Source organism: Pterocles gutturalis, unplaced genomic scaffold, assembly GCF_000699245.1.
Source record: "Pterocles gutturalis isolate BGI_N339 unplaced genomic scaffold, ASM69924v1 scaffold8169, whole genome shotgun sequence".
Classification (NCBI taxonomy): domain Eukaryota; kingdom Metazoa; phylum Chordata; class Aves; order Pterocliformes; family Pteroclidae; genus Pterocles; species Pterocles gutturalis.
The window spans coordinates 1-13,594 of NW_010135659.1; the positions used below are offsets into that span (position 1 = coordinate 1).

The window sequence follows — 13,594 nt, forward strand, 5'->3', positions numbered from 1 at the left end:
CGGTTGCTTTTATCTGCAGGGATTTTTTTTTTTTATGCCTTCAATTTTTGGTGTCATTGGTACTATTGTACACGATACTGCTTTTTTTTTTTTTTTTTTTTTTTTTTTTTCCTAAAAGCTTTTAAAATGTAATATTACTAATTCCATCTCCGTAATCTTTGGAATTGCACTTCATTGATCTAAGAAATTTCCTTTTTCCTCCAGTCTTCTTCCCAGATTGTTGGTTTTAGGAAGATGTGATGGGAGGAAAAAGTGCATCCAAAATCAAAGTAGAAACAAGGGGTAAGAGGCCTTTTATTTAAGACTAAACCTTTCATTTAGTTAACTTGGGATTTCTACTGACCTCATAGTGGTATATGTGAATCCTGATTATTGTATCTGCTTGCTACTTCTTCCCCCTGCCCCGCTGCTGAAAATAGACTAATTCTGCTCTTATATATCTTATGCAGTCGATAAGCAGATGGAATCGGAGGAGTCTGCAGACGAAGAAGGGGGGAAGAAAGCAGTTCGCTTAGTAACAGACCTCAGTCAACAGAGCCTGGGAGATGAGGAGAATGGCGAGACTTCTCCAGGTACCTTGCCACCCTAAATGATTGTGATGGGAAGTGTGGGCTTACCAGCGTGTACAGTAGCATACCTGTATCTGTCCTTTCCCTTTCCTGTGGCTGCGCAATGGTAGTATCAATGTTAGTGAACAGCATGAATAAGCCCTAGAGCAATCTTCCTTAAAAATAAATAAATGATAGTGTTATCATTGCTAAAATAAAGCTGCCTTCTTTTTATGGAACTGTTGATATTAGACCTTTGGTTTTTTTCTCATTTATTTATCCATCCACTTCTCTTTGAAATCGGTAATATCAAAATGCAAAACACCTTTATTCATACTTTTTTTGTGGAAACATAGTAACTTTATGTGGAAAGATGCTGAAAACATTCGTTAGAAATAAATATAAGCAACTTTTCATAATTCTCCTTTAGCGTATATAATTTTTTACCTGAAGCATTGCCAGATTTCTTTGGAAGGTAACGACAACTACTTCTAGATAGACTGAAGGAAGCTGTCAATTTTTTTTTTTAATTTAAAAATTCTAAGACATATCAAAATTATATCTGTTTGAATCCTCTTCACTTTAAACTTTTGCTACCCTTTATTTTGTATTAGACTATTGGGTAGAAATGTTTACAGGCATTTTTGACCCTGTGTGTGTTTGATGGAAGGGTTTGCTTGCATAGAATTTGTCAGAGCAGATTAATTTCTGAAGATATATGGCAATATGATCTGGGCTTTTGGTGCTAGCTAACCATCTGAGTGGTAATAGCATCTTTTTTGATAGAGACGTTCACGTTGTTATTATTGGTCTGGAAATGGCAGTGAACTAATACAGCAAATTTTCTGCAGCAAATTTTAATCCTTCTTGACTGTGCATCTGCTGCAGATCCCTTGTAATCCTAACCTTGCTGGTTAGAATTTGCAAAAGTATTTTCCAAACTAGTAAATAATTATGAGAATTTTAAATCTCATCTCCTGACTAAAGGAACTCTATCTAGGTCTAATTCACTGCTGATTGTAAAAAATCCCTGTATATGAATGTAAAAATGCTGTGATGATGTCTGTAAAAGTGTAAGAGCACGCCTCGCAAATGGCACATCTCGCGCACTGTGTGATCGATACAACCACGCAGATGAGTCAATCACAGTTTTTCTTTGCATGCATGTAACGTTGAGTGTCCGTGCAGCTGACGTAACTTAGCTGTGCGCTTGAGGTTATATTTTGTATGCTGTTCCCCCAGGAATTATAATATCAGAGAAAATACTTCAAGTGACGTACTTTTATTCCAGTGAAAGCAAGAAAAACACATTCAGATTTGGTCACTGAATTATGTTGGATGCTATTCAACGTAATGACTATATTGTTACTACTTCTTCCAGACTGCTAGGATTCAGAAAACTTCCACTAGGGCAGAAACCAAGCAGATCATAATTTTGGAACATTTGAGTTAGCGTCCACAGACAGTTTGAGTTTCTCAGCTGAAAGGAAAATTAGGAGTTTTTCACATTTTTCACAGAAGATCATAAATAGAAAGAGCTCAAGCAGCTGAAATTTCAAATTCATCATTTAGAATTAGCTATGTATGATATTTTTCATGCACATGCGGCTAAAAAAGTGTAATTAGGCTTCTAGTTGCTTTGAATGCTTGTCGTACTGTCAACTTATGTAACTGAGTAACTCCTGTTCTGTACTGCGGAATTTGGGTTTCCTGAATGTCGTATTTTTTTTCCTACATCTGCAAAGCTGCGTAGCTTGCAGGCATGGGTTACACAAAAAATTTGCTTAAGTAACTCCACCACCAGAGCAATGTGTTTTCCCCTCGAGAAGCCTGCTGCGTTAAAAATCATGGACTAAAGCGCTGTTTGCGTACCTATTGCACGCAAGTGAAATTACAGTTCTGTTTGTAAAGTGATTGTAGAAGGGTCAGTTTAGGGTGTTTTACATCCACTTGGTTCATAAATAAAATTGTTGGTTGACAATTCAGAGGACTGTAAATGTGCTAGAACGATGTTTTTTCTCTTCTTTGGGAGAAAATGTACTTTAACATTCACATACACATACATATTCTTTTATGAGGGTTGGCCTTATTACATCAATGCTAGTGCCTCTGCGTTCAGTTTTAAACTGCTTTTATTTCAGTGAACTCGATACACGTATCCTGTGCGATTTGGTTTTGTGCCTTCGAACTTGTGTGCTTTTCTCCCCACACTGGCTCAACCAGGACTGGTCACTCAGAGCCGTATGGCAAAAAATATGAGGAGGGGATGTTCTTGTATTGATGAAGTTCCTTCACGCTGAGCTACCCTTTGACAGATCCCAGAACAGAGTATTTAACACACTGCCAAAACCAAGTGTGTATAAATGGTCTGTAATGGGCACTACAATGAGGGTGTAATGCCAGCCAAACAAGGTCAAAGAATTTTTTTTTTACTTGAATCTTCTTTTTTCAGTTGAATGTTTTTTGTTTTTTTTTTTTTTTTTACTGAGTGCATGACTGGCTTTAGTGTTGGACAACTTTAAAGTTTGAAAAGGAGAAGTTCCTTCACCATGAGCACTAACTTACTGCTAATACAACTTAATACAAGGGGAAGAGTTTGGGTTTTTATGTGATGTCTCAAATAACTCTTGTGCCAAAGTTGGGCTGCGTTCCTGTTGGCTGTGAATTCAGCTAGGGTGCTTGTTTGCCTTGGAGCACTGTATGCTTGCAGCCTTTTTCACCCTAGAGACAGTTCAAAGAGATGCAGCCCTGGTTGCAGCAGAGTAGGGTATCCTACTCCTCAGCTGAAGTTCATAGCTCCTGATCTGGATGAAAATATGAAAATTCCAAGTGTTGCCCACTGCTGAAATGCTGACAGGCATAGGTATGCATGTCAGTTTTGGTGACATTTGTGTGCCACCATTCAGTGTCACTAAGCCTACGAGCTCATTTCACATCCCCAAAATATAATTTGTTCCCTGCTAATTTATGCTCTAAAGAATATTAAAAGAGGAGGGACAGAAGATTGCTTTTCAGTCTTACCTTTTGTGAGTCAGGTCAGTTCGTGCTCTTTCCTGTTGGAATGCCCAGCAAGAGCAGTAGCCCAAACACAGCAAGGTAAATGATGGTGTGGGGAGGTGTCAAAACCTTGGAGCTTGATGGCAGTATTAAAAATTGTAATGCTTGTACTATTAATCATTACAATACTACTTAAAATGCCAAGTATCAGTAGGAAAAACACTCAGTAAGTATAGGGGACATTTGGCATTCAGAAGGCTATAAAAATAGTCGTTACTTCTGGGTTACTGGAATGAGCTTGCATGCAGTGATGCAGGAGTTCATGCAAAGCCTTTGGGATCTGACTGTAATTCAAGTTCCTCATTTTTTTGGTAGTACATATAGAAGCTACACATATGAAGCAGAAAGAGGTTGCATTTTGTATGTCCACTTTGCAAAGTTGAATTAGACTTTCTTTGGAAATTGATTCAACCAGCATCATTTTTGTCTGCAACAAATGGGAATCACTCATGAATTATTTAGCACAAATTTATCCAGTAAGCTTTGCTCCCTCTTGTGCTGTGATAGAAGCACAGCAAACGTTGGACTGTCTTCCAGAGCTATAAAGGCATTTCCCAAGAAAATGTATGTAGTGTGATAAACAGTGTTTTCTAGCATATTAGTGAGTTCAGTCAAGCAAAAGAAGGGAGATCCAGGCAAAACTGTGCACAACAGGGACATAAACTGGTGGTATTTATGAAAGAAAAGCTGAAGGATGGGAATGCAGAGATGCTTGGTCATTCCTGGCACTATCGCTAGACAGTTTAGATTCTTTCTTGGCAATGTTGTATTAGGTTGTTGGAGGAGCACAGACAATTTGGTTGGTGTATCTTCAGAGGGATGACAGCCCTCAGTGTAAAGAAAAGGAATCCTGCCCGGATCAGTGTTAAGCCTGCATTCTTCAGCAGCCACACAGGCAGGCTGGGGAAGGTGCTGTTCTTGCTGTCCTTTGCATCTAGGCATGAAATTCTGTTGTTAAGGAAGCTTTTCTTTTTTTCACAACTAGCTGTCACGATGAAAGCCAAACAGGTGAATTGTATTTTTAATGCAGCAGAATATCTGAACTGTGCATTTCATGTCGTTCTTCTGAGGAGCATGTGCTCCCTTTGGCTCCCTGGATGTTAGCCATTGTTATCTTGCCTTTAGCTATCAGGTAGCAGAAGTTTATAATGTATTTGCTTTTCCTGCAGGGGAAGCAGAGACACCAGTGGACATGGAGACAATTATCCAGAATGCAGAAGCTGAGGTAAAGGGAGATTTTTGTCCTTATGAGCTTTATAGAGTGGGAAGAAAAGGTGGGCAAAGGCAAGTATTGAAACCTGGTTAAAAGATGTAATTCTTCTGAAGGTGCTGGTTATCATGATTTTCCCCAGAACTGATTCAGAGCCTTTAGACTAGAAGTAGAGGTGTTTTATTCTTGATCAGTAGCTGAAACATTTTGTTCATAATTTACAATTTTACATTAAGCATGGAAGCACCGAAAGCGGGGCTATGCTGCAAGTATTATTGATGGGCTACGAGCTTTTGTGAGAATATCTTTAATGAACTGATTGCAGCTGTCAGAGCCACGATTTGTAGTAGGCACAGCTACGTGCTTTGGCAGTGGCAGCCTCGTGAGCCTGTTAGCTGGAGAGTTTTTGAGCTGGGGTGGTGAAGTGCCCTAGTTCGCTTTGACTGACTGACCTGCAAAACTGGAACATCTGGGGCTGGCCAGCACAGATGTGAAGTGCATCAGCTGATTGCCAGTGCAGAGCTAATGTTCACAGAACCACCAGATTATTTGAATGGTTCCTGTTCCTGTTGGTCTGAGACCTGGAACTGGAAATATCAGGCTGTGTTCTGGTTAAGCCCGAGCAAAGTGGGTAAGGGAATTTTATGAAACACTTTATTTGTGCTAGATGGCAGAATTTGTCTATCTCTGTAAATTCAGAATTTACTGCAAAAGATTTTTAATTTTGGCGAAACAATGCTCAGTCAGGAACGGTCTGTTGCCTCTTCGCAGTTACTATGTTTGCAGTTTGCAGGCTTCGGCCACGTGCTTCACCTGTGGTGATAAAATTGCGTGGCAAACCCATTTGTCACAAGCTCTTTGAAATAAAGTTTTAATGAGCTACACATTTTGTAAGACTATAATTTTCCTTAGGACAAAGTACCAGGTTGGTCTTTGAAATATGTTTTGAAACAACTGAATCTTGAAACTGCTGAATCCCTCCATTTCTCTTTCAGAATGTTGACTTGAATAATTTCCGAATTGGGAAGATTGAAGGATTTGAGGTGCTCAAGGAAGTGAAGGTAACAGTCCTAAGGAATAGCGAGAATGCCTCTTGGAGTGGGAGATTTTGTGTGTCTAACGTATAAGAGGACAGGTGCAGGAATCTGTTTGTAATGGAAATCCTAGTGAGTTCACTTCATGTTTAACTGAAGGAGGTAGTGTTTACCCATTTGCCAAGCAGTAATAAAAATCCTGGGTTTTGCAAGTTGGTTTTGGAAGTGGATGAGACAACGCATCAGGGCTCATCATCAGAGACACGTTCTGTACTTGCACAGGAGGCTTAACATAGAAAAATGTATATTGGAAGGGACCTCTGGAGGTCTCTAGTAAACCCCTGCTCAAAGCAGGTCCAGTTAGAGCGTGTCACTTAAGGCCCTCTCTCGTCAAGCTCCTGAGTATTTCCAAGGATGGAGATTACATAGCTTTTCTGGGCTGCTGTTGCAGTGTCTGACCATCTTTGTGGTAAAAAGATTTCCTTCTGTAGAGTTGGAATAAAACAAGAAAAGATTCTATTAAAAAAAAAAAAAAACCCACAACAAACAAAAACCCAACAAAACCCAAGAAAAATTAATGGGGGAAAAAAACCCCAACCTGTATGTGAAACGGCATTCATATCCATTTTCCTGTTTGTTTTTCAACTTTTCCCCAACTATTAGACTCTATGTCTCCGTCAGAATTTGATTAAGCGCATTGAAAACCTGGAGCAATTGCAGACCTTGCGGGAACTGGATCTCTATGACAATCATATTCAGAAGATCGAGAACTTGGAGTCTCTGGTGGAACTTGAGTGAGTCCAGGGGAGTTACCAGGATTAGGCAGAGGGTGGTTTGCCGCTTGCTGAGTTACTCATGCTGTGCTTACCCCGGTATTTATCACCTAGGCCTCTCTCATGATGCATTTGGGTGCTCTGTGAAGGGTAATGTCTGCTCTCCATTGATATTTGACCTGTGCAGTCAGCTGGTTTCATTATCCTGAAGCTCACCAGGGACAGTCAGCTGGAAATGAGATGTGTGCTGTATAAGGCAGTGAGAACGATCGGGGGTTGCAGCTTCCATGCAGGTGTGGAAGCACGCAGGCACCCCTTGCTCTTGGCAGTGAGAGCTCTGTATAACAGGCTTTTATTCCTGCAAAAAATGCCAAGAGATTTCAGGTGAGATGACTTTTTTGGAGGGTGTTAGGGAAGGAGTAATGTGCTTCCCAGTTTCTGGCGCTTGTCTGTGATCACTCTGGAGGTATATTACAAAACTGTTCCTGCTGGGGTGAGGAGGACTGCCCTGCTGCCCATGGCTGTAACTGCTTCACGCTTATGGGAGGCCTTGACATTGTCCTGTCAGAAGCAGATCTTGTAGGCACGTGACTTGCTTCCTCCCACAGTGGCAGCTCCACAGCTGGGCAAAATAATGGCTGTCTTCTGCATGTGACAGATTTTTTAAATTTTTTTTTTTCACTGACACACTGTAGAAATATTTTGAAAGTTATATTTGTTGTTGTTTCTGATAAAAAGAAACTACACTTATGAGTCTAGCTTCAAGGCCTAGCAAAGTGCTTGTTCTCTTCATATGGTGAGGTTCCCCACCATTTTACAAGTGCCTCTTCTAGACTCATCCATGCCTTCTGGACTGAAGAGACCTTTGTTTTGTTACCTCAGGGTCCTGGACATCTCCTTTAACCTTCTGCGACATATTGAAGGACTAGATCGGCTTACCCACCTTAAAAAACTCTTCCTTATCAACAACAAAATCAGCAAAATTGAGAATTTGAGCAACTTGCAGATGCTACAGATGTTGGAGCTGGGATCCAATCGAATTCGGGTAGGCTTGCTCTACAACAAGTTAGCTGCAGAGTTTTGAGCTCTTTGGCTTGGGATTAGCCTTTTCTGAAAGTGCACTTCATTGACTTTTATTTACAACTTTGTTCTTTTTATTGTTACAGTCATTTAATGTGTAATTGCTTATTGCTGCACCTGCTGGATCCATTAATTATGTATGCATGCAGTGCCTGGCTACTAAATTACTATTTACAAGTTTCTCTCTTTAATGAACTCATGCGTCCTCTGTGTTGCCTTTTGCAGATGATGGTTTCCTCCTGATAGAGAGCCAAACTTGTCAAGACTAGCAATTATTGTTTTCTCTTACTTTCCCAGAGGCTGTTGCTGTGTCAATAAAACCTACTGAATGCAAATTTAATTCTAGTTTGATTTGTACGTGTGATTGATAACCTTCTCTATTAGTCAGTCTCACTCAGGAAAAATATTTTCTTGAGGCTTTGCTCTGAAATGCCTCAAAAACCTGACACGGTACTGCTGATTACTTTTTTTTTTTTAATCGTGTTATTTGTGACCTTTTCAGATTAGGTGCTGTAAAACCTGCACCGCTTAAACGGAAGTGGTTCTGAGTAGTTTCTCCTGTCCTTAAGGTGTGCTTTTCTGCATTTTGCCCAGTTTGAAAGAGAACTGGTGAAACAGATGACACAAAAGATTTTCAGCATGCAAAGTAAACTATTAATTTTTTAGAAGCTTTTTCAATTATATACGTTTTTGAAAATATTTGTAACAGATGAATGCATTCCAATCTGAAAATTGTCTAAATTGCTGCTCCCCGCTTACAATCGTTGAAGAATTATGTTATTGAGCCTTTCCATTCTCTGCCGTTGCTGCCGTGACAGGGGAGGCAAGAGCCAGGACAAAGCGACGTGACCCTTGCTGAAAATGAGCGAATAGCAGTGCCACAAGCCAGCTGACACACGGGCTAAGGTTCCCTGGCACTGCGCAGTCCTGCTCTTCCTCTGCTCTTGGGTCACGAGGGAGGCCCTGCCCTGTGCGCGCTTTGTGTTGTGCAATTGGCAGCCTCGCGTTTCTCAGGGGTGCAGCTCCACGGGTCAAGGGGATAAAATGCCAGCCACCTGTACAGGTTGGAATTTTGCTTCCCAGCAATAACACTGTCTCCTTTGGTCGTTTTGCAGGCAATTGAAAACATCGATGCCTTGGCTAATCTTGACAGTCTGTTCCTTGGAAAGAATAAAATCACCAAGCTCCAGAACTTGGATGCACTGACAAGCCTGACTGTGCTCAGTATACAGGTATTGCTTCTGCTTGGTACTGGTATCTTTGGAACAGCCTTGGTTGCATGAACCACCTTGTAATTTATGATAAGCTCTTCTGTATCGGCAGGTCTTCAGTCTTTGAGTCAAACTGTAGTGGAAGAAAGTGTGATATTCTCTAGACTGTCTTTTCTCATCCTTTTGTACTAAATGAGATTGACAGACACAGATGAACTGGTAAAACAAATGTTTGATTTTTATGGGAGAGAGAACAGGAGATGAATGTTACCACCCATTTCCTTCCTGAAATATTGTTTTCTAATATATTACAATAACATCAAATGATTTACGCCAGGGAAGTCCTTACAGTGGCAGTGGGCTCAGTGTCACTGCTTTCTTCCTGAAGAGGGAAGAAATGTGACCAAGCCTGTGGTAAATGAAATCTGTCCTTAATGAGCTTATGGAAAGTTCCTTTCTTTTTAAAAGGTGGAATAAAAGATACTCAACAAATTTCTTTAATTGAGTCTCCTTCTCATCCACATGACAACGCTAGCATATTCTAATATCTCTTACAGCTGTTGGTAAGAAAGCTGTACTTGCTACATGTTGTAGTACCTGTATCATCACTATTCTATAGGATGGACAGAATTACGGACAGCAGAGTGTAGCGGGAGTGAAGTGTTGTAACTGCCCTTCTGACCATTCCATTGAAAATGCCTACAAAATGAATGCTAATAATGTGTAGGCCTGTTCTTTCTGAAGACACCAAGTGGAAAACTTTCAGGCTGCAACTTTTGATGGGAAGGTCAGAGTCTGATTCTTCTAATCTTCAGAGATTTGGGCTCCTGTGGAACTTCCTTGTGCATCAGTAGTACGGAGATCAAACGAGCTGAGCTCATGAGATCAGTGTGGAACCAAGCAGAGTGTTTTCCCTTTCCATCCGTACTTCAGAGAAATACCTTTTCTCCAGTGACTCACTTAGGTTTTAGTTTGTTTAGAGTAAACTTAAACTGCTGTTACACTTTCAGAATAACCGTCTGACCAAGATTGAGGGGCTGCAGAGCTTGGTGAATTTGCGCGAGTTGTACCTCAGCCACAATGGCATCGAAGTCATCGAGGGACTGGAGAACAATGTGAGTGGACTCTTGCTAAATGTGTGACAGAATTCTTGCCCCAAGCTGCTCCCATTAGTGGCTGTGATTTTCTGGAAGTTTTTGTTCCCCGGTTACACGTGGGATCCTGAATATCTTGAAAACACCACGAAGATCCAAGTATTTGTTATGTTAAAATATCTTGCATGGGTGAAGTTCTTCCAGATCTTCTGGAGTAGAATTGTTTTCATGACAGGGGAGGGGAAGCGCAAGATGGGGGTAAGGCAGCAGCCTGCTGACCTTCAGCAGCAGAAAGCCTGATGGCCACAGCTGGCTGGTGCTGCTGCAGCCTTTCAGACAGCAGGTTGTAGATTACCACAAGTTCTTTTCAGTAGGACAACAAGTGGAGCTGGGGGTAAGAGAGACAAGCTGTGGCATGTGGCTTGCCTTCATATCCTAGATTTCTGGATTGATTTCACAGAAGCCTGTAGCGTTTTCATTCTGTCCCAACAGTAGATGGCATTGTCAGAGAGCAGCGACAATCTGGAGCTTGGCTGGCTGCCTGCAAGGCAGAAGAGACTTTTTCTAGAACTGTGGAGTTTCCTTCTGCAAAAAGTTGATTCAATTCTGCTCCTTGAGAGGACACTTACTATCTGATTTTTAACGGATTCCTCCTCTTAATGTACTATGAGGAAAGCTCACATTTTAGGAGCCCTAGGCTGGCAGTTGCCACCCGGCCAGTAATTGCTTTCATTTTTGTCATGTGGCTTCTGGGAGGTCAGTAACCCACCTTAATTAAAAACAGCTTTCCTTGCTATATTTAGGCAGTGAGAGTTCTTGTGCTGTGTGTAAGCAGCTGGCAATAATGTCTTTGCTTCTGACAGTTTCCAACTCTGGGCCTGAAAAAAGTGGGACAGAGAGGATGAAAGGAAATCCGGTCTAAGGTTTTTTGTGTTTGCTTGTCTAGAACAAACTCACAACGCTGGACATTGCAGCCAACAGAATCAAGAAGATCGAAAATGTCAGTCACCTGACAGAGCTGCAGGAATTCTGGGTAAGCGCAGGCTGGAGCTGCTCCCTGAAGTGTCTGTGCAACGGTGAAAGAAACCCTTCTGATGGGGAGCAGCAGGAGGGTGGTGTACGTGCGCGTCTGGGAGTAAACTCTTCTTGTTTTGATGACCAACTTTAAGATCTTGACAGTCTGTGTGGATAGAGTATATGATGGTTTCCACTAAGGAAAGACTTGAGCTTAAAAAATTCTTTGCAGGGCTTTGCTTAGTGGTAACGAGCCTGCCTCTACCTAGGAAACAGGCCCTGCCTTCACGCACTTGCTGGTTATGAAACAGCCCGACTGTGTCCTATTTTTGCATCTTTCTTTAAGTGAGCGTGACAGTGGATGTAATGAGGGAAGAAGCTGGTGCTGTCTCACCACTGCACCAGAGCACAGTACCTGTTCAGAGCAGAGTCAGTATGTTCATGTCATTATAAATATGAAGAATATGAAACCATCTTCTGCTTTACTTCCATTCCTGTGAGGCTGATAACAGTTTAGGGTTGCTTCTGTTTCTTTCTGGCATCCTAACTAGCGAAGCCCTTTGCCATTCCTAAGTCTGGTCAGGAAATATGCAAAGACACCCCCTCATGAAACCCTGCCGTATTTGGGAGCTGGGTAGAAATCTGCCCGTGTCTGGGGGGAAGGAGCAGCAGATGTTCATGAGCTGGCGCATGCTTTAGCCCTTGTAGAGTTTCTGCACGTCAAGGCTGAGCATGAGAGTCGTGCTGCTGAAGGTCTGTCATTCAGAGTTCAGTTATTTAAACTTGTGAGGCCCCACCTGGAGTACTGCGTCCAGCTCTGGGCCCCCCAACATAAAAAGGACATGAACTTGTTGGAGAGAGGAGGCCACGGAGATGGTCAGAGGCTGGAGCAGCTCCCATACAAGGACAGGCTGAGAGAGTTGGGGGTGTGCAGCCTGGAGAAGAGAAGGCTCTGAGGAGACTTAATAGCAGCTTCCAGTGCTGAAAGGGGGCTACAGGAGATGATGGGGAGGGACTTTCTACAAGGGCATGCAGCGACAGGACGAGGGGTCATGGATTTAAATTGGAAGAGGGCAGATTTAGATGAGATATGAGGAAGAAATCCTTTACTGTGCGGGCGGTGAGGCAGTGGCCCAGGTTGCCCAGAGAAGCTGTGGATGCCCCATCCCTGGAGGTGCTCCTTCTAACACTGAAGGGTGGAGTGTTTGACCGGCAACCCAGGACGGGGTGGGAAGTTGGAGATGGTTAGTGAGGCCTGGAGTGTGAGATGGTAAAGCACAACTCAGAGGTTCCAGGGGGAGAAGGATCAGGTAGACAGGGTTGCCTTACGTGCACATGGAGACTGTACAGTGTTACTGCCGGGTAGTAGTAATCCTCCTGAGCAGCGTCGGTGCGGGTAGGTTACTGCTGACCAGATTTAGCTTGGAAGTATCTAGATGTTCATGTGAGTGGTGCCTGTGTGTGCTCTGCAGATGAACGATAATCTCATCGAGAGCTGGAGTGGCCTGGATGAGCTGAAAGGAGCGAAGAACTTGGAAACTGTGTATCTGGAGCGAAACCCCTTGCAGAAGGATAGCCAGTACCGGCTCAAAATCATGCTGGCCCTCCCGACTGTCCGGCAGATTGACGCCACGTATGTTCGATTCTGAACCTCCTGCTGCCCTCTCTCTTCTGCCCTCCTTGGAGAAGTGTCCCAGCTGGTTTTTTTATCCACTTACCACTCCCCAGGTCTTCAGTACACTTACACTCACAAAGCAAATGGTCAATAAAAAGCACTGAATACCTGATCTTGTGTACAATGCACTCCTTGTTTTTGAAATGTTGTTGTTGTTATTATTATTATTAAATCTTAACATAAGAGACTTGTGCTTGCATCTGCTATTTATGGGGGACGTTTTGTCAGAAAGTGTTTGCAGCAGGCTGGAGCCACTTGCTGACTTTTGTTGACTGTGACACACCTTCAGGTTAGTAATGTCCTTGGGGAAGAATCTGCTCCAGATGCTGTCGTGGTTTAACCCACTCGGCTGGCAGTGAACACCATGCAGCTGCTCGCTCACCCTCCCTCCTCCCGGGGATGGGGAGAGAATTAAAGGGGTGAAGGGAAAAGAGACTTGTGGATTGAGGTAAGAACAATTTAGTAACTAAACTACAATAATATTGAAAATATTGATAATAGTAATAATAATGTACAAATGAGTGACACACAGTGACACTGCTCATCATCCTGTGACCATAGCCTGTTCCCGGCTAATGATCCTGGAGCAGGGAGAGTCCTGAAACTGCACTCACGGAACAGAGAAGAGGCATTTCCCTGATGTTCAATGACGTACCTTTGTAAGTGCCCCGACCTCCTGGGGTGGTGGGGAGGAGTACAGGAGGGTGAACGTCACCTTGGCACACACGCTGTGGGCCTCTGTCCTGCAGAGCAACACCACGTGCAGGTGGGAGCTCCTCCTCCCGCCTCACCGGGCTCCTCGTTCGCTTAGGCTTGGATTTGCTTTTCTCTGCTGTCACCACAGCAAACGTTTTGTTTAGCAGGTCCAGGCTGTCCCCCCACATTCCTGAGGTCCTCG

General features: G+C 42.8%; 1 protein-coding gene across 1 annotated transcript; it reads left to right on the top strand.

The window, feature by feature from the left end:
- Positions 1-203: 203 nt before the first annotated feature.
- On the top strand, positions 204-12,883 carry PPP1R7 (protein phosphatase 1, regulatory subunit 7). Its single transcript, XM_010081981.1, has 10 exons — positions 204-282; positions 450-572; positions 4,775-4,830; positions 5,811-5,876; positions 6,513-6,643; positions 7,505-7,667; positions 8,818-8,934; positions 9,924-10,028; positions 10,954-11,040; positions 12,494-12,883. Exons 1-10 carry the CDS (start codon positions 240-242, stop codon positions 12,668-12,670), a joined length of 1,068 nt encoding a protein of 355 aa, XP_010080283.1. The 5' UTR covers positions 204-239; the 3' UTR covers positions 12,671-12,883.
- Positions 12,884-13,594: the final 711 nt, after the last annotated feature.